The sequence below is a fragment of the Staurois parvus genome, unplaced genomic scaffold (genome assembly GCF_062004578.1).
Source record: "Staurois parvus isolate SC_StPar_1 unplaced genomic scaffold, SC_StPar_1.0 ptg000137l, whole genome shotgun sequence".
NCBI lineage: Eukaryota > Metazoa > Chordata > Amphibia > Anura > Ranidae > Staurois > Staurois parvus.
The window spans coordinates 16,820,899-16,846,722 of record NW_028317933.1 but is presented as its reverse complement, the minus strand read 5'-3'; the positions used below and the strand labels follow the sequence as shown (position 1 = coordinate 16,846,722).

The window sequence follows — 25,824 nt, the reverse complement described above, 5'->3', positions numbered from 1 at the left end:
GGACAGACAGAAAAAATAACCTGATAGGGATTTTAACCTCAGTTTCAATCTCTTTCGAACCACCATCATAAATACAATCGCAAGTAATTGCATGACAAAAAGAAATCTACGGCCCAAATATTCAATCAACCACCAGAATTTGGTCAGTTGTGAAGTCAGAATTGGGGTGGTATTGATCAAATGCACCTTCCAATGCAAGCAAACTGAAAAATTGAAAAACAGAATTGAGACCAAAAAAATGGCAAAAATATTGTAAGCAATCAACTTTTTCAGCCACATTGAGTCAGGGTAGTTTTGACTCCATCTTGCATTCCATGGTGCATAACCACCATTTTAAATCTTTGATTGCTTTGTAATTTCAGAAAGAATGGGATCAATAGTTTGATTGTTCAATCAAATTGATGGGTATATGGCCAGCTTCAGAATTGTTTTCTGACATCAGACAATTTGTCTCTCTGAATTCTTGGCATACAGATAAGAAAGGTTGCCAAAGACTACAGTGTCACTCCCAGCACAAAGACCACGGTGTCACTGAGAGCACTGGGTCCCGTTCTAATGATTGGGACCTGGGACTCCCGATTCCGGGTCACATGATCGCTGTGATAGCCTCTGATTGGCTATCACAGTGATCAGATACTGTACAGCCCAGCTCCCTTGTTTTTATCTCTCTATGAATGGAGGAGAGAGTTACATTGTATCTCTCTAAAGCAGGCCATAGACGTGGGGAAAATCGTCCGTTTTTTTTTTTTTTAAATCGTAAATCAGTCGTTCAGACGGCCGACGTTGTTACTAATTAAAAAAAAAAGTCGGCGGGCTTAGTCCTGTCTATGGCCGTCAATTAATATAATAGCGGTGCCCTGCATAGAGACTTGCTATTATATTTGACAGAAGAAATAGATTATGCAGAAGAAGAGAAACAACATTGTATCTATTTGTACTCGAATAGAAACATCTGTATCCGAAATGCATACAAATAGATACAATGGTGCAACTTTTTTTCTTCTTCGTCTTCTGCAAAATCTATTTCATCTTCTCCTCTTTTCTTCTATTCTTCTTGATATTCTATTTCTTCTTCTCCTCTTTTTTTCTATTCTTGATATTCTATTTCTTCTTCTCCTGCAAAATCTATTTCTTCTATTATTCTTTTTCTTCATAGTCAATTTATTGTCAAATCGGCCAGAAGATCAGCCGATTTGACCGATTGGCTGATCTAACAAATCTTCCCAGGATTTTCCAGCTTGGACGATTTTCAAAATCTCTTAAAATTAAGAAAAACGGCCGACATTTTTCCCCAGTAACGGTACGAATATCGGACGATTGTTTTATCGGCCGATAATTCGGCAAGAAAATCAGAAATCTATGGCCGCCTTAACTCCTGGCACAGAGAGAAAAAAAAATTTGTAAAAAAAAAAGAAGATAAGTAAATAAAGACATATTCAAAAATAAAGAAAAAATACCTAGATCAAGGTTTGATCTAGTTCAGTGCCAGGGTTAGTGTTTGGGTCAAGATCAGGGTCAAAGCGCAAGATCAAAAGGGCAGGGTCAAAGGTCAGGATTTAAAAAAAAATGTGGTATCAGTGTCAGTTAGTGTCAATGTCAGTGTGTTTTAGGTAAAAAAAAGAAAAAAACAAAATGCGCACTATTGTTTCTGGGCTGTACTATGTGTACAAACAACAAATAACATACACATATATGATATCTCTGTAATCGTCAAGAGCTGGAGAATATATTTTGAGTTGTTCTTTGGTGGTAGGTTATGGTAGTAACAAGAGACACACAGCAAAATTTGAAAAAAAATATTTTTGTTTTATTATTTTGGGCCGGTTTTCCTTTGATAATAAAAAGAAATCAGGACATATCCATTACCATTTACCATCAAATGAAAGTCCAATTTGTGCTGAAAAAAACATATAATTCACCTGGATGGACAAAGTAGTTGTGATGATATGTACGGTTTTACTAACACATGTCAATGTTTCAAAATTGTGCTTATGCATTTAGATTTGTTTTACCCTTAGGCATGAAGGGGTTAAGCACTAGAGTTGGGGTCTGGGGAGGGATTCATACCCACTTGGGTCCACAATGTAATGGATGTGGCGGACTTTATATGTGTATAGGCACACTGAGTTCCTTAGCTAATAATAATGATTCTCTCCATCATTCCAGTGAAGAATCCAGTAGACGACTACATAGGCATAGACTACTCTCTGCTGAGTCACCCCCTTGTATCTGAAAACAGTCTGGATATGGATTTCAGGGTAAGTGAAACCTCTAATCTGCACCAGGATATTTTCACAAAATGTTATGTCAAGGTCAGTCGGTGTGCTGTAGCCTAAACAGGGAAAGATATAGACTACACTTATCAAAATGGAATGTATTTAATTAATTTAGCGATGTTCCCATCAGCAAAATTTCACTGTAACAAAAACTCTTGTTTTCACTTATTGAGCTTCTTAGGTTAAATTTGCATGAAAAAAATTTTTTTTGTTCTCTTTATTTAGGGGATGTGTTTTTATGTATTCAATTGTAATGATAGTTTTATATGGTTGTATTTGTGTCGCTTGTCCTTTTTTGTGTGTGTTTTTTGTGGGCTGTTGGTTTAGGATCTCTTTCACACTGTCAGCCAAGAGGAGGTAAAAACAGACGGCTGAGGCATGATTTTACCTCCCCCCGTCTGTCCAACTAAAGTAAAAGTACAGCCGGAGAGGGCTGTTCACATGGCCCATCCCTATTGCTCTGCGTCGTGGCTGGGACAAATTTAGCATGGCATGTTCAGTTGTCAGACAGCACTGCCTGTTAAATTCGCCTATTGAAACCAATTAAGCCATGCTGCAATTTCCAGTGGGACCAGGGGCGGACTGACCATTTGGATACTCGGGCACTGTCCGAGGGCCCGGGGTCAGTAGGGGGCCCTATGAGATGCCCCTGGTACCTTTTTCATAGGCTTTTTTGAATTTGGGCAAGGACACAGGGGCCCCATGATCCCCTGTTGCCCGGGGGCCCCATGAGTTGTCAGTCCGCCCCTGAGTGGGACTAATCCACAATGGCGAGCCAAGCGATTGGCTTGCCGTTATGGCACATTAGTCACATTGCAAGTTGCTGTTTAGCAAAAAAAACATGCATTCAGAAGGCAGCAGGAGTGTCTTCTGAAGGGCTAAGGCTACGTTCACACTAACCTTGTTAGCAAGCGGCAGACAGGCATTTGGGAAGCGTTTTTACCGTTTCCCAAACGCCTGGGAAAATTCTGCACATTGCAGCATATGGTGCTGTTCAAACGGGAGTGGCAGCGTCTCGTCGCAGCAAAACGGACACCTCTGGTCGAGTCAGGAGGAGTTGAAGCCTCCTATTCAAGTCTATGGTGTCGCTCCGCAAACGCCCGGCCGGCGTTTGCGGTGCAGTTGCGGGGCATTTGCGGAGCGTTAACACCATTCAAACTTCATTATAGGCGTTTGTGGGGCATTTTTAATGCTTGGCAAATGCCTAGCAACTACCGCTAAACCGTGCATGTGGCGTTTGGGGAGCGTTTGCGGAGCATTAAAAACGCTCTGCAAACGCCAGACCAACGCTTGTCAAATGCTATAGGGGCGTTTGGAAGAGTTCGAAAAACAGTCAAGTGTGAACGAGCCCTGACAGTGGTTTTTTAGCTGCACTAAAATATGATACACTGCAGATCACTTTTCAGAGCATGGGCTAATGTGAATCTAACCGAAATGTGTTATTTGACTTATTTTTCACTATTTATCTTTCTCTGAAAAAGTAAAATAATGAGGGTAAGGAAGCCTGTTTTTGGCAAAAACAGGTACAGGATAGTAGAAGGCTAGCTTCACATCTGTGCATTGCAGAACATGCGGTAAAATGCATGGTACTGTATGATGTAGTTTTAGTTCATGAAGTTACATTTTTTTCTTCATTTAGGGCCAATTCACATCATAGAAAAGCAGTCTGGATGTGTTTCTGTATGTGTTTTTTTTTTTATGCATTTTTATGCGTTCTGGTTAATTTTTTCTACTTGCTTAATGTTCAGCTTAGGGCCAGTTCACACCATAGAAATGCAGTCCAAATGCGTTTCTGTATGCACATTTTTTACATGTTCCAGTGCGTTTTTGATGCGTTTCAGTTAATTTTTTTTCTTCAACTTGATAAGGACTTGTGCATTCTGTTGCATTTTTTATGCATTTTACTGCATTCCAGTACAGTTCAGTGCAGAGAAAGTGCAGCCTGTTCTTTTTTTTCTGGAACTGGAACACAATGTAACTGACCGTACTGGTATGACCTATGCCAGTGGTGGGCAACCTTTTTTTTCAACTGAGCCAAATCTCGCCAAAACCACGATTGAAATTTATTTTGAGAGCCACATTTTTAAAACTGAAAATACATCCCCCATATAGTAATTCATCCCACATATAGTAATTCATCCCCCTTAGTAATTCATCCCCCATAGTAATTCATCCCCCATATAGTAATTCATCCCCCATAGTAATTCATCCCCCATATAGTAATTCATCCCCCATAGTAATTCATCCCCCATATAGTAATTCATCCCCCATATTAATTCATCCCCCATATAGTAATTCATCCCCCATAGTAATTCATCCCCCATAGTAATTCATCCCCCATATAGTAATTCATCCCCCATAGTAATTCATCCCCCATAGTAATTCATCCCCCATATAGTAATTCATCCCCCATAGTAATTAATCCCCCATATTGTACTTCATCCCCCATAGTAATTCATCCCCCATATAGTAATTCATCCCCCCTATAGTAATTCATCCCCCCTATAGTAATTCATTCCCCATATTGTGTCAATTCACTTACCTTTGCTCCGCGCGTTCCTCTCGCCGTGTTCCCGCGCTGTTCCGGTCTTCAGGGCGGACTGTGAGAGGAGAGGAGTTCGTCACGCTGCCCCGCCTACATCCTGGCTGCCCCGCCTACATCCTGACAGCCAATGTTTGCCACGCTCCACGGGCCGGATTAAAAGGTCCGCCGGGCCGTAGTTTGCCCATTGCTGGGCTAGCTGCAGAGTCCTGACTTTTGGGGCGGCCGCCCGAGAGAAGGGAGGGGAGCGGGCGCCCGGCACACAGAAGAGCCGCATTAAAGTTTGTAAAGAGCCGCATGTGGCTCGCGAGCCGTGGCTTGCCGACCACTGACCTATGCCATTGGAAACCATGTGACCTACTATCAATGCATTTTTGGTGCAGAAAAAAAATGCACTGGACTGCATGTGGTGTGAACTGGCCCTCAAAAAAGCTCTATATCTCAGTTTGCTACCCAGGATGGAGGTGCAGGGGTCACAAACTAAAACTGTATCATATGCTTTGCTAAATGAAAAGCTTGCTCATTTGTTTCTAATGAAGTCACTACTTTGGAAAATGTCCCCGTATTTAAATGTTAATTTCTACATGCTAATGATACTTTTATTTGTTATTTTTAGGGCATGTTTTATTCCCTGACTGCAGAGAACGACACAATTCCTAACACATCTCCAGCCCTGCACATAAAACAGAAGGAACGCATGGTATATATTGCTCTGTCTGAGTATTTCTTTGACTCTGCGATGTATGCATACTATCGATCGGGTGTGCTCAGCCTGGAAATCGCTAATGAACAGGTGAGTCTATTCACGCATTATGATTTCAGGAAGGAAAGTGTATTTCACAAATAGCTTCTATCACCACCTACTGGGCATTCTTTGCACACTGAGGTGTCCGTTTGTGAACCAGCGGTAATAGATCGCTGCTCAGTTCTCCGGCATTCTCGGAGAACACAGTTCTCCTGTGAATGCAGTTTATGAAGCAGTTCTCCGAACGAAGGGAGAACGGTCTCCAAACGCTGGAGAACGGTCTACAAACTCTGGAAAACGGCTGATTTTACTATAATCTCGTGAGATTACAGTAAAAGATCAGTTTACTAAAAAGAGGTAAATTATCTCTGCTTAGTTTTCGGTCCCTCTGATTCTCCAGCTCTGGGCTGGAGAATCTGGAGGGAGAACACAGATCTCCAGAGAAGGGCTGACATGATCTCCTGAGTGTTATAAACTGTGAATGACCAGAGAATAGCTGAGATCCGTTGAATCGCAGCTATTCTCTGTGTCATAAACGGACACCTGAGCACATGACAAGCATCTTTCTCTAGAAAGCGGCAATCGCATGTCTGTTGCTCAAGAGACATTTTAGTATCCCTGCAACCATTGTGCCAGCCTCATCCAGTTTGATATAGTCTTTTTCTACTTTTTTTCAGCAACCAAACATACTGAAACTGCAAGCACTGATGGGAACTATGACATTGACAACCATATAACCTACGGTACTTGCTGTGGGTTTTGGATGCAGAAAAAAGCAACTGAAATACATGTAATGTGAACTGGGAAGTTGTTTTTTTCTGTATCCAAACCGCACAGAAAGTGGGTTATAGTGCATTCTGGGCATTTGGGAGGGTCTCCTGAGGTTATCTTTTAAAACCGCTTCTAAACGCAAATGCACATAAACGCGGTAGGTAAACGTGGCTAAAACTGACGTTTTTAACTTACGTTTTCTAGCAGTCAGTTTCCAGCAGTCAGAAGAGTTTTTCAAACGCCCTGTGTACATGAGCCCTTAAAGCTCATACAGCTTGTTAACCACCTCTCGTCCGGCTGTTGTATATAAACGGCTGGACGGTGGCAGTGCAGGGTCAGGTGGCCGTTTATAAACGGCCTCCCCGCCCCCTGCTTGTGCGCGCTCCCTGGGAGCGCGCAGCACCGCGATCCGGTGCCCGCTGTGTCCTCCAGACACAGTGGAACACCGATCGTCGTACGGGACCTCTCTGCGAGGTCCCGATCATGTGATCACTGATTGGCCAATCAGTGATCACATGCAGAGTAGTAAGCAATATGTCACTTCCTGACATAATTTCTTACTACGTGTGAAATCTGTGAATGATCACAGAGGTCACATGGTACAAGGCTATTCACAACAGCCTTGTACCATGTGACAAGCTGTGACCAATCACAGCTCACACAGTAGTTCTCAATGGCTGCAAGAATGCAGCCAGAGAGAAGGAGAAATTTTTGCTTTTACAGCCTTTATGGGTTTAAAAGCAATCAGTGTAAACAAAAAAAAAATCTTCATCACCTCCACAAGTAGTACAGTGTCACCATGGTGACACTGTACTGCTAGGGTGACAGTATGTAAAAAAAAAAAATAAAAATGTAAAAAAAAATGTTTAAAAATTATAACTTTTGGTTATAAACTAATTTGGGTTATTTTTTTTTTTTTTACTAAAAAGATAACGGAATAAATTTTGGCCAAGATTTATGATGAAATATTATTTATTTGCAAAATGTTATAAGAAAAACACTTTTTTTTCAAAATTTTTGGACTTTTTCATTTACATAGCAAAACAAATAAAAATCCCAGTGGTGAATAAATACCACTAAAATTTATGATGAAATATTATTTATTTGCAAAATTTTATAAGAAAAACACTTTTTTTCTAAATGTTTGGACTTTTTAATTTACATAGCAAAAAAAATAAAAATCCCAGTGGTGAATAAATACCACTAAAATAAATCTTTATCTGTCTCAAAAAAATGCTGAAAAATTCATATGGGTACAGTGTTGCATGACCGCGCAATTGTCATTCAAAGTGTGATAGCGCTGAAAGCTGAAAAGTGGCCTGGACAGGAAGGGGGTAAAAGTGTCCGGACTTGAAGTGGTTAAGAATGTGTAAATACTTGAATGTCTATATTCTGGCCACAAGTTTTCTTCGGAAGTAATTCAGCCAAATGAAACCAACATGTTGAAGTGTTTTCAACACACCACCATGAATACAAATGGATAACCTAGTATTTCCGTTCATTTTAGTCCAGTATTAAATGTTTATTTGTGAAAGCAAAATCAGATGTACAGTTTCACTAAACAGCATCCTTGTTTGAGCCTGGGTTCACACTTCTGCGGTGCAGAACATTGCACGGGATTCGCACAGAAATTTCACCGCATTCCTGTTGAAATCACTTGCGATTTCTGCGTGGTGCAATTTGAGCCATGCATTTTGTATGGCTAAAATTGCACCGCATCCGCATCAGAAAGGTGCAGGACTCTTTTTTTTGTCCGCACTAGAATCGGATTGTATGGGTATTCACACCTATACGATCCAATTCTGCACATCACACAGCGTTTTGCTAACTGATTTCAGGGTATTTTTAACTTAACATACACACCTGCAGCGGTTTGCATGAATGGGATGCGATTATGATGTGCTGCGGAATTCGCACAGAAACCGTTGCAAATTCCGCACCACATCAGTGTGAACCCAGGCTGAAGCAGAATTATAAGCTTTTCACAATTTTATTTCTCTGTTTACTCATTGTGATATAGGTGGTTGTTCTTTTTTTATAAAGTTATTTGTGGTATATGTGTTTGCCTCTTTAGGTGCCCAAAGACTTGGAAGTTTTGCTGAGAACATCATACTTTGGAAGTCTCATGCTATTGGTAAGGGTTGTACCTTATTCAGGGGTGTATCTGCCACAAGGAAAACAAAGCGTTTGCCTTGGGAGGCATTTTTTTTTAGGGAGGCAGCACCACCCCCCAGGCAGAAGGGAGGAGTTGGTCGCTACAGGGGGTCAATTGCCCCCCTGGGTTATTTCATGCCCCCCTACCAGAGGCGGACTGTATAGGGCAGGTGGTCTCGGCTGTGCTTTGGTGGGGGGCTGTGCTCAGGCGGGGGGGGCAGACCCACATTTTCCTGCCACAGCTAAAGGGCATAGAAACCCACCAAGGGGGAAGGGGGGGCCAGTCCTTCCCTCTGTATGCCAACTAGGAGGATGCTGGAAATGGGGCACTCAGACTGGAAGTGACATCGTCTGATACAGGAAGAGAGGTGAAACATCTTGGCCATATGCATTCCAAGAAGGATCGCAGCTGGAAGTGCAAATCTGGATCCATAAACCCAGCACTCCAAGAAAACTGGACATGCTCCCTGGTTGCCCCACACATAGGGACACAGGTTGGGAGGACAAACTGACACCCATTTGTTTCCATCACACAGAAACCAATAATAATCCAGTTAGAGCAAACACAAAAATAAAACAAAAGCAAAAATAAAATGACCAAAAACATCAAACCAAAAGAGAGCCAAAAATACAACAAAAAACAACCAAAACCAAAGCAACCCAAAAACAATGTCACCTCACCACCACTATCGGCTTACAATCTATGAATATGCTATGTATTCTATACTATGATGGCTATAGTTCGAAAACAATCCACCTAATTTAATATCAAAGGAAAACACAAACAGTTGCATGCACTAGCCAAAATGATACTACATGTTATAGCATCTACCTATTCTATGTCTCTCAGTCTAGAAACGGGGATATTAACATGAACTGTAATAAAAAAAATGTGTAAAAGTGGCATCAGAATCCGTGCAGGTTCACAAAGACATAAGCTGCCAGCACTATATTCTGATACAAAGAATAAACAAAACATGCATAGAAAAGTGCAGTGCTAAAAATGTAAATACTATATAGTGTCTTAACTAATATAATAAAAAGAAAGTAAAAAGGGAAAAGAACACTGAGAAGTGAATAAACAAATTCCAGTGCCAAGGGGCTGAAATTTCATTCCAGCAACTCTAAATAGTACTCAGTAGTTTGTATGGCCCCCATGTGCTTGTATGCATGCTTGACAATGTCGGGGCATGCTCCTAATGAGATGAAGGATGGTGTCCTGGGGTATTTCCTCCCAGATCTGGACCAGGGCATCACTGAGATGGACAGTCTGAGGTACAACCTGGCGGTGTCGGATGTACCGAAACATAATATCCCAGAGGTGTTCTATTGGATTTAGGTCAGGTGAGCATGAGGACCATTCAATGGTATCAATTCCTTCATCCTCCAGGAACTGCCTGCATACAATCTCCATATGAGGCCAGGCATTGTCGTACACCAGGAGGAACCCATGACCCACTGCACCAGCGTAGGGTCTGACAATGGGTCCAATGATTTCATCCCGATACCTAATGGCAGTCAGGGTGCCATTATCTAGCCTGTAGAGGTCTGTGTGTCCCTCCATGGATATGCCTCTCCAGACCATGACTGACCCACCACCAAAACGGTCATGCTGAATGATGTTACAGGCAGCATAACATTCCTCATGTCTGTCACATGTGCTCAGGGTGAACCTGTTCTCATCTGTGAAAAGAACAGGGCGCCAGTAGCGGACCTGCCAAGTCTGAAGTCTGGTGTTCAAAGGCAAATGCCAATCGAGCTCTATGGTGACGGGCAGTGAGCACAGGGCCCACTAGAAGACATCAGACCCTCAGGCCACCCTCATGAAGTCTGTTTCTGATTGTTTGGTCAGAGACATACACACCAGTGGCCTGCTGGAGGTCATTTTGTAGAGCTCTAGCAGTCCTCATCCTGTTACTCCTTGCTCAAAGGAGCAGATAGCGGTCCTGCTGATGGGTTAAGGACCTTCTACGGCCCTGTCCAGCTCTCCTAGAGTAACTGCCTGTCTCCTGGAATCTCCTCCATGCTCTTGAGACTGTGCTGAGAGACACAACAAACCTTCTGGCAATGGCACTTATTGATGTGCCATCCTGGAGGAGTTGGACTGCCTGTGCAACCTCTGTAGGGTCCAGGTATCACCTCATGCTACCAGTAGTAACACCGACCCTAGCCAAATGCAAAATGAGTGAAAACCAGTCAGAAAAGATGAGTAGGGAAAAAAAATGTTGGTGGCCTCCACCTGTAAAATCATTCCTGTTTTGGGGGTTGTTTCATTGTTGTCCATCTAGTGCACCTGTTGTTAATTGAATTAACACCAAAGCAGCTGAAACTGATTAGCAACCCCCTCTGCTACTTAACTGACCAGATCAATATCCCAGGAGTTTAATTGACTTGATGCTATACTCTGATTAAACAGTTAATTTTTTTTTTTGCACTGTATATATATAGATTAAGTGCGGTTTGAACCACATCCAATCCACATGACATGTGAAAAAACATTGCTTCCTATGCTGCCTGTTCACGTATGTCCGATGCACTGGCAGTGCGGATTCAGTGCGGTTTGAAAAAGAGTCATGTACGATTTCTGAGCAGTGCCTACAGGTCCAGGTGCAGAATGCAGGCTATTGACTTCTATGGGAACCATTTCTAAAATGCATATGTGTGAACAGGATAAAATCCTGACCTAATCCTGTCCTGAACCTGATGTAAACCTGACATGAACAACTACTGTGTCAATTAGCTGTGAAACCCTGAGCTTCAATCCGCACCGCACGATCTGCTCCACTGAGCTTTTGTGTTTTGACACAGAACACACAGATCAGCGCTCGCAGCCATTGGCCATCAGATGCGGGTTTTCCACTATGCCCGTTCAACAGAAGTCAAGTGTTAGACTGACTTCTGTTGGACAGGCTGCTGTACACAAGGGCCAAACATCAGCAGGTTTCTGTTGCACAAGCCGATACCGGTCAATATTCGGCACATGTATATCAGCCTTAAGGCACAAATCAAGACATGGCATCTGGTTTAGGAGAGCAGCAAAAGACACTATTTTTGGCTATATATAATGAATATTGGGGAATCATCTGCAGGACTGCAATTATGTGCTTTTCTGTTCAGTAGATTTTTCTTTTTCTTTTTTTTCCAAAAAGGTATAGAGCAGGAGTGGGTGGTAAGGGGAGGTAGAAGGTTGGGCTGGAAGGAGGGGGTGAGGTTGCTCAGTGGTTAGGGGAAAAATTTGTCATTCCCAAGGGCTCAGGTTGTAGGGTATTTAATCATTTTCACAGGTAGCTGAAGCTTGAGGGAATCAAGAGTGAGGAGTGCATAGAGAAGCCAGGGTTCCCGTGGTTCAAGAAATTGAGGCTGACAGTAATAATGCTAGACAATTTCTCATTAAATAAATCCTATTCATGCATTCTTTCACTTCTTGCAGATTTATTTTATTCTTTTAAATTTTTCTTTTCATCATGCTTATAGGATCCTTCTGTGGCTGAGGCCCCAATGAGGCTAGAATTGAAGGTTTCCACCGCTCCCCGCTTTACCATAAAGCCAACTGGAACAAGTGTCTCGGTCAACGCCATCTTAAACATATATCTGATTCCACCAGACCAGCCCTCTGTGCAGCTGAGCAGCATGACCATGGTATGTGATCAGGGCCATGGATAAGGGGGTACCACCAGTCTTCCTGTACAGGGGGGCAAGGAGGGTGATCGACACAACGGGGGGGGGGGTGCATTACTGGCACCAATCCCCTGTATGGCTTTCTGCAGTAGCTGAACACTGGCTTCTTCTCCTCTCCCTCCTTCTGGCTTTCATCTGTTGCAGAGAGAGTCATATATGGGATTGATCCCAGTAATTCACCCCCCCCCCTGCGGCATCCATCACCTTCCCTGTGCACCATATGTTTCTCTTTGCTGCCCAGGGCCTCTGTGTGCCCCCACCCCTAAAGTGCTGCTGGCTTCCCTCCTCTCCTTTCCACTGGCAACTGCAGCCACAGAAAAGGTTCCTTCAGGAAAGAGAGTGTGTCACATTTACCAGCCCCTTACTTTCCTGAATGAACGCAATGAGGGATTGGTAGCGATCACTCATTGTGTTAATTTATAACTGAAGCATAGTAAACTGTGTTTTTGGGGGGGGGTTTTGAGGGGGCCCTGTCAGGTTGACTGTATGGGACTCAGTGGTTTCTAACAGCAGCCCTGTATGTGATAATGCTTTGCCTCAATATTGTATATTAAGGAAAACTCAACATGGATCATAATACATTAATGGCACATGAGACGCATTACATTTTAAAAGCATGTATATTTTTTAATATGTTTTTATTTTTTCTGTTTATAATTTCCATCTGTAGCTAACAGTTGGCAGGCTCCAAGCTAGCTTGCTATCCGTTCACTGCTCTTTCTACTACTTTGATATCAATAGGCCTGAATAGATGCAGTAATTAGATTACATACAGGTGAAACTCAAAAAATTAGAATATCGTGCAAAAGTTCATTTATTTCAGTAATGCAACTTAAAAGGTGAAACTAATATAAAAATTTCATATGGGTACAGTGTTGCATGACCGCGCAATTGTCATTCAAAGTGCGACAGCGCTGAAAGCTGAAAATTGACCTTGGCAGGAAAAGCTAAAAGTGCCCGGTATTGAAGTGGTTAAAAAAATGTAAAACCTATTAAACCTCAGTTTATAAACTTGTAAACTTACATGAATAATGCAATGAATGGAATTGATAACATGATTATAGTGGATATACCTTTCCTCTTATGCAAGCCAATCGATGATTCAATTTTTTTTCCTACAACCACAGGTTGACGGGGGAATCCCATTTGCAGCTAGGGTTGCTACCTCATCCCTTTAAAACTGAACACATATTAATGACACAGGTTCTGTGGCTGATTAAACTGGTAATTAAACTCACTTAGTGCCTTTTGTGCATTGAATTAGCTTCAGAACCTGTGTAATTAATATTTTTTCAGTTTTATTGCCGGTTCAAACTATGCGGAAACCGCATGTAACTCGCACAGGAATTACACCACGTTGCTGTGCGAATTACATGCAAATGTCTTTGCGGTGTGATTTGAGCCATACACTTTGTATGGCTCAAATTGCATCTGCACCAAAAAGGTACAGGACTCTTTTTCAACTCTGCACCTGAACCACCCATGCGATGTGATTACTGGCAATCACACTGCGTTTTGCGATCTGTATCGGGGTGTCATTCATTTATTGTTGACACCCACACCAGATCGCAGGAATGTGATGCAAATGCGGTGCGGGAAATGCACAGGATTCGCAGCATTTCCCGCATTGCATTGGTATGAACCCGAGCTCAAAGGAATGAGGTGGCAACCCTACCTGCAGCGCTATTATGTTCTTTCAGCAAGGAGCCTTCCCTGTTGGTAGAACACAGTGTTATTGATTTACTAAAACTAAGGGTGCAAAATCTGGTGCAGCTCTACATGGTAGCCAATCAGCTTCTAACATCAGCTTTGTTAAATCAAGCTTTAACAAAAAACCTGGAAGCTGATTGGTTTCTATTCAGAGCTGCACCAAATTTTTGCACTCTCCAGTAAATCAACCCCAATGATTACTGCTAGTGGCTACCGCCGCTGGCAGTAATCACATGCAAAAAATCAAACAGGCTGATTGTACTTAAAGTGGAACTTCATTGTGTCAATCAACATTGACTATTTGTAACCCTTATCCTGCTAGCATTAGTAAATGGATAGGAAAGTATATCATATTTACTTGTTTTACATTTTTTTATGTATATTTTTATTTTTTTTATTTTTATTTATTCCATTACTTCCTGGTTTCCATGCTTAGGCAAATTAAGTCATACATCCCAGGAGTCTTCAGGAGGGGAGGGAGGGTTGCACGAACTAAGGGCAGATGGATTCCAGGAAGTAAATGCTACATGAATCATCTGCCCGTACTCAAAATGGCCTCTGCCAGAAATGCCAGGGGGTGTTTTTCAAAATTATTTCTTAGCAAGATAAAGCATGAATGGATGGGAGAGTTTGCTTTGAATATTAACAATGAATTAAATAGCATTTTTGGTTGGTGGTGCTCAGATACAGTGCAGTTCCACTCTAAATTGATTAATGGATAATTGATCAACCAACCTGTTCATACATGGATTGAATCTCAGCCAGTCCCTGCTGAACCGGCCGAGGTTTGATACATCTATGGCTGGCTTTAGTACACACTTTCACTGGAAACATTTGTCTTAGTATATACAGAACAAAAACAGAGATATTTTTGCAATAAAGTGTACCAAATCATTGTTTTCTTGTATGCTTAAATTCTTAAACTGACTAGATAGATTTGTTCATTGCCCAACAAAACTGAAGTTTCATAGCAACTTTATTTAACTAATGGCACATAGTATCTTTACAGTATGTGACTTATTCTCTTTCTGAATACATATATTTATTAAAGTGTTCTTTCCTCTTTTCCTTACTTTTAGAAGCATGATGGTAGTTTTATGAGAAACACATAGAAACATATTCAGTATTTTTAATTCCCTGGTGTATGGGAAGAAAATAAAAGGTAATGTAAATTCAGTATACCTAATGTAGTTTAAACCACACATAGACCCAATCAGTAACATTTCTTATACACTTTAATACGTTAATGACATTTTGTAAGCTGTTCTAATTTTTTTTAAATAAACCGCTTTCATAACAAAATAAATAAAATACCTGGCAATCTTGCCGTGAAGGTCCTGTGTTCAGACACATCCTATGAGAGAATAAATATTGTCTCTCAATTGTACTACTGCATTGTCACCCTGTGACGTGTTCCTGGCTAACGCTGGAGTGAGTGCATATAGACAGGAAGTGGCTGAGAGGGGCTAGAAGAGATCAGCAGTGCTGACATGCAAAAAGTGGTGGAAAAAAAACAGGAAAAAAAAAATTGGTTTGAAAGAGAGGCAATTGTTTATGATACACTGGGCTTGATTTATTAAAACTAAAGAGTGCAAAATCTGGCGCAGCTCTGCATAGAGGCCAATCAGCTTCCAGGGTTTTTTTGGTCCAAGCTTAACCATTAGCCGCCCGGCCTATAGCCATTTGGCGGCGGCAAAAATGTATTACCTTTCCGGGTGCACGCCATTTGGCGTCCACCCGCACATGCGCAGTTCGCGCGGTTGCAGAGCCGCGCCGCGGCGCGATCTGTCACCGGCCGTGTACCTCGGACACGGCTGATGACAGATCTGAGTACCGGCCCCCGTTGCCGGTGCCATGTGACCTGCTGTCCAATCACAGCAGGTCACATGACAGTTGTATACAATGGATGGCTTCATTCATGCCATCCATTGTATACTAGTGCCTAGCTGTGAATGGTCACAGCAGGTCACATGCACATGTCATGTGATTAGCTGTGGCCAAATCACAGCTAAGCACAAAAAAAAAAAAAACCCTGAATGAATCGATGTCATTAAGGTAAATGCTTGCTTATAGCAAAGTAATTCTTTGCTATAAGCAAAGTAATTCTTTGCTATAAGCAAATTGTGTAAAAAAAAAAAAAATACTGATCACTTCCCCAAAGTAGTACAGTGTTACTATGGTAACATTGTACTACTTTGGTCATAGTAAAATATGAAAAAAAATCTTTAAAAAAAGTAAACAAAATGTAATAAAAAATTAAAAATAATAAAATATATATATATATATATATATATATTTTTTTTTTTTCATACTGTCACCAGTCAGTATCCCTGTTCACCACCATGCCAGTTATATGATGACACTGTACTGCACTGGTGACAGTATGTAAAAAAAAAATAGTGAAAATAATGTTTTTAAGTTTTTCATTTTACGAAAAATTATGACAAAAAAATTACAACTTCAAAAAACTCGCCATGCCTCTTATGAAGTACGTCGGACTGTCTACTCTGCAAAAAGGGGTCATTTGGGGGATATCTGTACTGTTCTGACATTCTTGGACCTCAAGAAATTAGATTGGCTGTCAGTACTTCAGGATTGATCAATTTTCAGATCTATACTATAGTTTGTGAACTCTATAACTTTCCTACAAACTAAATAATACATCCTAATTTGGGTTATTTTCACCAAAGACATGTAGTAGAACACATCTTGGCCTAAATTTATGAAGAACAATTATTTATTTGTAAACTTTTATAACAGAAACAATGAAAAACAAGTTTTTTTTTCAAAATTTTTGGCCTTTTTTGTTAATTTAGCAAAAAATAAAAACCCCAGCGGTGATTAAATACCACCAAAAGAAAGCTCTAGTTGTGTGAAGAAAATGATAAAATTTTAGTTTGGGTACAATGTTGTATGACCGCGCAATTGTCATTCAAAGTGTGAGAGCGCTGAAACCTGAAAAATGGCCTGGGCAGGAAGGTGTAAAATTGCCCGGTATTGAAATGGTTAAATGAACAAGCTGAAATTAGAAGCTGATTGGCTACCATGCACAGCTGCACCAGACTTTACTCTCCAGTTTTAGTAAATATGCCCCATAGTGCTTTAGAAAAGTAAATGTCACCAGTTAGGGTCTAATATTGTTTAATTCACCACTGTCTGTCCGTCTCCAGGAATCCCGTCTTAACGCTAGAGTGACTCTGAAGAAGACTACATTACAAGTTCATCTGGACCTTAGGCGGTAACATAACAAACTCCTTTCTCCTTTCCATTCATGTGTATTGTTCTGAAGGGCCTGTCCAGTGTGTGTGCGCAGTACTATGCGTTTTATGGGGCATTACTGCGAATGTGATGCAACACACATACTGGGGTGCCTACCAGTGATGTTCATTTTGAATGGCTACACAATGCATTGGGATGTAAAGATCTGTGCATTGTGATGCCTTGCATTAAAAAAAAGTGGCATACACAATTTTGGACATCTCATAGCACAAACTGCATACGTGATGTTACATTTCTCATGTTTTCCCGTGTTAATAAATTGCTCTTTTCTTTTTTTTTTATAATTTACGTTTTATTTATTTTCAAAATGCATACAACAAAGTTGCATAGAATCACAAAATATAATAAAAGAACAGAGAAATAGGCTCATCGATGAGGGACATATAGGTACATACAATGCCAGTACATAACAGTGAATTAGCTATCATTTTCAGACAACTGAGTAGGCAAAAGGGGCGGGCTGACCATTCGAGCACTTGGGCACTGCCCGAGGGCCCGGGGTCAGTAGAGGGCCCCATAAAATGCCCCTGGTACATTTTATAGGCTTTTTTGGGTGAGTTTTGAGTGTGGGCAAGGACTCAGGGGCCCCATGATCCCCAATTGCCGGGGGGGCCCCATGAGTTGTCAGTCCGCCGCTGGTAGGCAAATCGGAAATGAAAAGATCCCATGGTTCCCAAACTGCTTCAAAGATGGGGACAGAGTTAGCATGCAAAGCAGTGAAGTACTCCATTCTTCTAATCTCTGTTATAACCTTCACCAATTCCATTCGTGTAGGAGGTGTAGTAGAAAGCCAATGCATGGGAATGGTTCTCCTGGCCGCTGTTAAAACATGGAAGGATAGTTTCCTGGCAAATTTGGAGAGGCCTGAATAAATTGCTCTTTTACAGCACATTCAACTGTGTTACAAATTACATAACTGTCAATTGGAGGTTTTTCATGTTGCTTAGAGCTTAAAGTAGAACTATAGGCAAAACGTTGCTTCATTTTGGATAGAGTAAGGGAGGGTTATAACCCCTGTCAGATTTTTTTTTCGCTATTTGTGTCCCATTGCTAAGATTTCCCTTCACCTCCTGTCCCATAGCCAAACAGGAAGTGAGTAAATTAAGGGAATTCCTTGGGGAACCCCAGATACCAGTGTCCCCATTGGAAGATTTCCTCTCTATATTTGGGATTTTCTTTTAGTTTCACTTTAAATGATAATGGTAAACAGGAAAAACAGAGATGGATAATCTTTTTAACTGGGGCACAGAGAGCAACGAAGACTGACAAATTTTCTCAACTATCTCCATTCTATACAAAACTGAAAAAAAAAGTTTTGACTTTAGTTATACTTTAAAATGTACTGTGTAGTTGTGCCCTGAGGATCAATAAACATATCATTTTTAGTATCTTCTTTGTTAAAACAGAGCTCCACTAGAAAGGAGAAGTTCCACTTTAAGGACTGGTCTCCTGCTCCTCATGAAGAACTGCCATCTCTGGGAGTTCCATTTCCACTCTGACCACCTAGCCCAGGGGTCTGCAACCTTTAAGACATAAAGAGCCACTTGGACCCGTTTCCGAAGGGAAAAAAAAGACTGGGAGCCGCAAAACCATTGCAACATTTATAACAAATCCGACACTGCATATATTGCAAAAAGCACTCTGGTCATGAAGGGGGTTTAAGGGCCCAGTAAGCAAAGGGTTAATCAGGGCCACAGTGTATCTTCATAATCACAATCATAGCCTTAGGTCAGTGGTGGGCAACCTTTTTTTTCAACTGAGCCAAATCTCACCAAAACCACGATTGAAATTTATTTTGACAGCCACATTTTTAAAACTGAAAATACATCCCCCATATAGTAATTCATCCCCCATAGTAATTCATCCCCCATATAGTAATTCATCCCCCATAGTAATTCATCCCCCATATAGTAATTCATCCCCCATATAGTAATTCATCCCCCATAGTAATTCATCCCCCACATAGTAATTCATCCCCCATATAGTAATTCATCCCCCATATAGTAATTCTTCCCCCATAGTAATTCATCCCCCATATAGTAATTCACCCCCCATATAGTAATTCATCCCCCATAGTAATTCATCCCCCATATAGTAATTCATCCCCCATATAGTAATTCATCCCCCATATAGTAATTCATCCCCCACATAGTAATTCATCCCCCATAGCAATTCATCCCCCATAGTAATTCATCCCCCATATAGTAATTCATCCCCCATATAGTAATTCTTCCCCCATAGTAATTCATCCCCCATATAGTAATTCTTCCCCCATAGTAATTCATCCCCCATATAGTAATTCTTCCCCCATAGTAATTCATCCCCCATATAATAATTCTTCCCCCATAGTAATTCATCCCCCACATAGTAATTCATTCCCCATAGTAATTCATCCCCCATAGTAATTCATGCCCCACATAGTAATTCATCCCCCACATAGTAATTCATCCCCCACACAGTAATTCATCCCCCACATAGTAATTCATCCCCCATATTGTCTCAATTCACTTACCTTTGCTCCGCGCGTTCCTCTCGCTGTGTTCCCGCGCCGTTCTGGTCTTCAGGGCGGACTGAGAGAGGAGTTCGTCACTCTGCCCCGCCTACATCCTGGCTGCCCCACCTACATCCTGACAGCCAATGTTCCACGCTCCGCGGGCCGGATTTTTGAGGAGGGAGGGGAGCGGGCGCCCGGCACACAGAAGAGCCGCATGTGGCTCGCGATCTGCGGCTTGCCGACCACCTGGTGGGCAGTGTGCTCTGGAGCCGCAGCAAAGATGAAAAAGAGCCGCATGCGGCTCTGGAGCCGCGGGTTGCCGACACCCGGTTTAGGTGGACAGCCATGTCTTGGTAGGCTTGCACTTGTGCAATACTCTTTCCATTTTCAGATGATGGATTGAACAGTGCTCCGTGAGATGTTCAAAGCTTGGGATTTTTTTTTATAACCTAACCCTGCTTTAAACTTCCCACAACTTTATCCCTGACCTGTCTGGTGTCTTCCTTGGCCTTCATGATGCTGTTTGTTCACTAATGTTCTCTAAAAAAACCTCCGAGGGCATCACAGAACAGCTGTATTTATACTGAGGTTAAATTACACACAGGTGGACTTTTTTTTACTAATTAGGTGACTTGTGAAGGCAATTGGTTCCTCTAGATTTTAGTTAGGGGTATCAAAGTAAAGGGGGCTGAAAACAAATGCACGCCACACTTTTAAGATATTTGTTAAAAAACATGATTTTTAATGTGTTTTGGTAGGATTTTGTGTTTAACAACCAGTCTCCTCCTACTACAAAAAAAATTCAGAAAGAATGAAAATGCATAAAAAATGCACAAGCATAGATTTGATCCTAGCCTAACTTGTGTTGAAACAGCTACTTTTGGTCACCATTACCAGGGTGACAGCACAATTGGAAGACAGGAACAGAGGGTTGCCACCCTAGAATAGGATGTGCCTTAAAGCAGAGTCCCAGTCACTCTGTAAAAAAATAAAACTGTAGCTGCTGACTTTTAAAAAACAACCACTCACCTGTCCCTCAATCCCACGGTGTCTTCTCCATAGCCCGTTTCACCGGCTGTCCGGTGTCCCCGGCGCCAGCATCTTTTGTGTGGGCACCCGGCTGGCACAGCTTGCGGCTTCACACCAGCTGCCCACTGCACATGCACGAGTAGTGCTGCGCTTTCTGAATGGTCCCGTAGTCTTCTGGGACGTGTCCCAGAAGACGTCAGGGAAGGAGGGGGGAGGACAACAGTAGAAGTGGGAGCGGGTGCCTGTCAATTTTGGGTGCTCACTCCCCCCCGCTCCCCAAAGGTGCCAATCCTTAATGGGGAGTGGTGGACCAGTCCTTAAAGTGGAACTTCGGGTGGAGCTCTGCTTTAAGGACATCAATGGAAGTATCGCCAGGTATTACTTCAATGAAAGCTACAGTATTAAATGTGACTTTTGAGATGACATGAGCATGTTAAAGTGGAACTTCACTGAAAACAGAAGTGCTGCTCTTCCAAATCCAAAAAGTAACAACAGTTTTTTCTTGTGGGGGGGGGTTCCTAGTTTTGACAGGTACCCACTCCCTACGTCCACTGGAATTGTCTAGCCCAGGGGTCTGCAACCTTTAAGACATAAAGAGCCACTTGGACCCGTTTCCGAAGGGAAAAAAAAGACTGGGAGCCGCAAAACCATTGCAACATTTATAACAAATCCGACACTGCATATATTGCAAAAAGCACTCTGGTCATGAAGGGGGTTTAAGGGCCCAGTAAGCAAAGGGTTAATCAGGGCCACAGTGTATCTTCATAATCACAATCATAGCCTTAGGTCAGTGGTGGGCAACCTTTTTTTTCAACTGAGCCAAATCTCGCCAAAACCACGATTGAAATTTATTTTGACAGCCACATTTTTAAAACTGAAAATACATCCCCCATATAGTAATTCATCCCCCATAGTAATTCATCCCCCATATAGTAATTCATCCCCCATAGTAATTCATCCCCCATATAGTAATTCATCCCCCATATAGTAATTCATCCCCCACATAGTAATTCATCCCCCATAGTAATTCATCCCCCATATAGTAATTCATCCCCCATATAGTAATTCTTCCCCCATAGTAATTCATCCCCCATATAGTAATTCATCCCCCATAGTAATTCATTCCCCATATAGTAATTCATCCCCCATATAGTAATTCATCCCCCATATAGTAATTCATCCCCCATAGTAATTCATCCCCCACATAGTAATTCATCCCCCATAGTAATTCATCCCCCATAGTAATTCATCCCCCATATAGTAATTCATCCCCCATATAGTAATTCTTCCCCCATAGTAATTCATCCCCCATATAGTAATTCTTCCCCCATAGTAATTCATCCCCCATATAGTAATTCTTCCCCCATAGTAATTCATCCCCCATATAATAATTCTTCCCCCATAGTAATTCATCCCCCACATAGTAATTCATTCCCCATAGTAATTCATCCCCCATAGTAATTCATGCCCCACATAGTAATTCATCCCCCACATAGTAATTCATCCCCCACACAGTAATTCATCCCCCACATAGTAATTCATCCCCCATATTGTCTCAATTCACTTACCTTTGCTCCGCGCGTTCCTCTCGCTGTGTTCCCGCGCCGTTCTGGTCTTCAGGGCGGACTGAGAGAGGAGTTCGTCACTCTGCCCCGCCTACATCCTGGCTGCCCCACCTACATCCTGACAGCCAATGTTCCACGCTCCGCGGGCCGGATTTTTGAGGAGGGAGGGGAGCGGGCGCCCGGCACACAGAAGAGCCGCATGTGGCTCGCGATCTGCGGCTTGCCGACTACCTGGTGGGCAGTGTGCTCCGGAGCCGCAGCAAAGATGAAAAAGAGCCGCATGCGGCTCTGGAGCCGCGGGTTGCCGACACCCGACCTAGGTGATCAAAAGCAGAAGTTCTCCTCCCTCCCCACGTGACAGGTCCCAGAAGACTGCGGGACCATTCACAAGCTGTCACACCCGGGTGCCTACACTCAGGGCCATGGATAAGGGGGTACCACCAGTCCTTCTGTACGGGGCCCAGGCCAGTAGGGGGGCCCAGGCAGCTGGGTAAATCAGATGTGCATAGGGAGGGTGGGAATGCAATTACTGGAACCAATCCCCTGTATGGTTCTCTCTGCAGCAGCTGAAATCTGGCTTCTTCTCCTCTCCCTCCCGCTGGTGTTCAGCTCCTGCAGAGAGAACCATACAGGGGATCAATTCCAGTAATTCGCCCCACCCATCATCCTTCCTGTGCAGCATACATTTCCCCTATGTTGCCCAGGCCCCTCTGTGTCCCCCCCCCCCAGTGCCCCTGGGTTCCCTCCTCTCCCTCCCACCGTTAACTGCAAGCACACAATAGGATCCATCCGGATGATGAACACATTAATTGATCAGTACTGGTTATTCACTGTGTTAATTCATAACTGAAGCATAGTAAACTGTATTTTTTTTTTGTGGGGGGGGGGAGGCAGTCAGGTTTACTATATGGGGCCCTGTGGTTTCTAACAGCAGCCCTGCCCACACTTAAGATGACGGTGCCAGGGACAGAGGACAGCCGGTAAACCCAGCTGGGGTGAACACATCGCTGGATTGTGGGACAGATGAGTGACTTTTATTTTTTTCAGAGGAGACTAGACAACCGCTTTAATATTCTTTGAAACAATACTGTATTTACTATGGAATATTACTAAAAACATTGATATAAACCATTTTTTGAAAGTTATGTAATTTATGTTTAGTGACAATTTAACCTACATTCTTTTTTGTATGTTAATAAAAACATACATAGTTTGCTTCTGTAATGAGCGCACTTATAAATCTTTATAGATTCCGAATATACTCCAACAAGTCAGCACTGGAATCCTTGGCGGTGAGTGTATTACTGTCTGTTATTTCAAGATAGAATATTTGGAATAGAAAATGTATTTAATTTAAATTGTTTCTACCACAGCTTATACCTTTGCAAAGTCCTCTGAAGACCCTTTTGCAGCTGACTGTGATGCCTGTCCTTAATGGTAAAATGAATAATTTATCTATTGGGATTATAAAATATAGAAAAACGGAAGTATTGAAAAAAACAGAATTTGTGATACACTTTATGGCTTAACCACTTATGGCTGTATACATACATGGGCCGGACGGGCGCAGTGCAGCAGCGGGTGGCCGTTTATAAACGTCTTCCCGCTTCCCTGCCTGTGCGCGCTCCCTAGGAGCACTCAGCACCGCTATCCAGTGCCCACTGTGTCTGGAGGAACACCGATCGCGGTATGGGACTTCTGTGTGAGGTCCCTATTCATGTGATCACTGATTGGCCAATCAGTGATCACATGAATAGTAGTAAGCAAAATGTGACTTCTGACATCATTGCTTACTACTAGTGAAATCTGTGAATGATCACAGAGGTCACATAGTACAGGGCTACTCACAACAGCCTTGTACCATGTGACAAGCTGTGACCAATCACGGATCTCACAGTATTTCTCAACGGTTGTAGGAATGCAGCCAGAGAGAAGGAGAAATTATTGCTAAAAAAATATAATTTTGGTTATAAACTAATTTGGATTCATTATTTGTGTTTACTAAAAAGATAACTGAATACATTTTGGCCAAGATTTATGAAGAAAGATTATTTATTTGCAACATTTTATAAGAAAAACACTTTTTTTAAAAAAATGTTTGGACGTTTTCATTTATATAGCAAAAAAAAAAAAATCCCATCAGTGAATAAATACCACCAAAATTAAGTTTTATCTGTCTCAAAAAAAATGCTAAAAAAATGTATACAGTGTTGCATGACTGCGCATTTGTCATTCAAAGCGTGACGGCGCTGAAAGCTGAAAATTGGCCTGGACAGGAAGGGGGTGAAAGTTTCCAGACTTGAAGTGGTTAAAGTATATGGACATGAGGATATGAGTATGAGTTTTTCCAGTGAAGGGTACTGTTAATGCTATTGCATAAGTACCAACATTTTTTAGACAACTGTGATTCCAACCTTGTTGACACAGTTTTGAGAAGGCCCTCTTTTTATTCCAGTATGACTTTGCCCCTATGCAAGTCATGAAGTCATGGTTTGCTTAGGTGTAGAGGAAAGCAGCTAGCATAAAAAAAACATGAACTCAACCCTCTACTGAGCATCTCGGGGATGAGTTGAATTGGGAGCCAGATCTCTTCATCAAACATCAGTACCTGACCTCACAAATGCTCTGTTGGCTATGAAATACTCTACAATCTGTTCACATGGGATATTGGAGCATAGTAATGTGCTGTCACAGCACTTAAACCACAGCTACTGACTCTGCTTAAAGAAACATATTTCACCTGTTAGGTTTCTCTCAGGGTTTCCTCATCTTGGTCTGTCACCAAAGCAATACGCACTCTGAAAGCAAAAATTACACAGACTTACGAAAGCTTAATCTGGACCAATGAGCAGCAGCAAATCAAGTTAGAGCAGGGAATGTAAGCACAAATAGTGTATGAAGCCTACTGTTTAGCAGTCCTGTTTTTTGCCTACTATAAGCAAAATGTAGGGTTTTTTCAAGTTCTAGAAACAAACTGGAAAGGTCTCCCCACCAAAAATAGATAAAGGGGCACTGTACATGTGGGGGCATGTTTTCCCTCGCTCTAGCTGCACAGTGGCACCACAGCACAGTGGCTAAATGGTTAGCACTTCCACCTGGCAGTACCAAGGTCATTGGTTCAAATCCCAACCATGGCACCACCTGCTTGTAGTTTGCATGTTCTCCCTGTGCCTGAATGGGTTTCCTCCCACACTTCAGATACATGCTTGTAGGTTAATTGTATCCTGCCTAAATTGGCCCTAGTATGTGTATGTATGAATGTGAGTTAGGGACCTTAGATTGTACACCCATTGAGGGTTAGGGACTGATGTGAATGTACAATATATATGTGAAGCACTGTGCAAATGGACAGTGCTATATAAGCACCTGTAATAAAATAATGTAAACCACCATTCCAGATGGCCAAAAATGCTTCTTCATGTAGGATCATTCAAAATGGCAGTTGAAGCTTGGACTTTTGTTCCACTCTATCACTTAATACTTTCTCTCTGGTGTTGAACACTGCCACATCCAACTGTTCTTAGAGATATGCAAAGCAAGCCTTGATTGCAACCAAATGCCAACTACTTGGCCATTGCAAG

The 25,824-nt window shown here is 42.1% G+C and overlaps 1 protein-coding gene across 1 annotated transcript in view; it reads left to right on the top strand.

The window, feature by feature from the left end:
* Nucleotides 1-25,824, top strand: part of PLTP (phospholipid transfer protein) — an 88,664-nt gene that overhangs the window by 61,892 nt on the left and 948 nt on the right. The window contains exons 8-14 of the mRNA XM_089673420.1: nt 2,167-2,258; nt 5,435-5,611; nt 8,409-8,468; nt 11,963-12,127; nt 17,047-17,114; nt 23,493-23,535; nt 23,617-23,680. Coding sequence (XP_089529546.1) covers nt 2,167-2,258; nt 5,435-5,611; nt 8,409-8,468; nt 11,963-12,127; nt 17,047-17,114; nt 23,493-23,535; nt 23,617-23,680 — 669 coding nt within the window. The remainder of the gene's footprint in view (nt 1-2,166; nt 2,259-5,434; nt 5,612-8,408; nt 8,469-11,962; nt 12,128-17,046; nt 17,115-23,492; nt 23,536-23,616; nt 23,681-25,824) is intronic.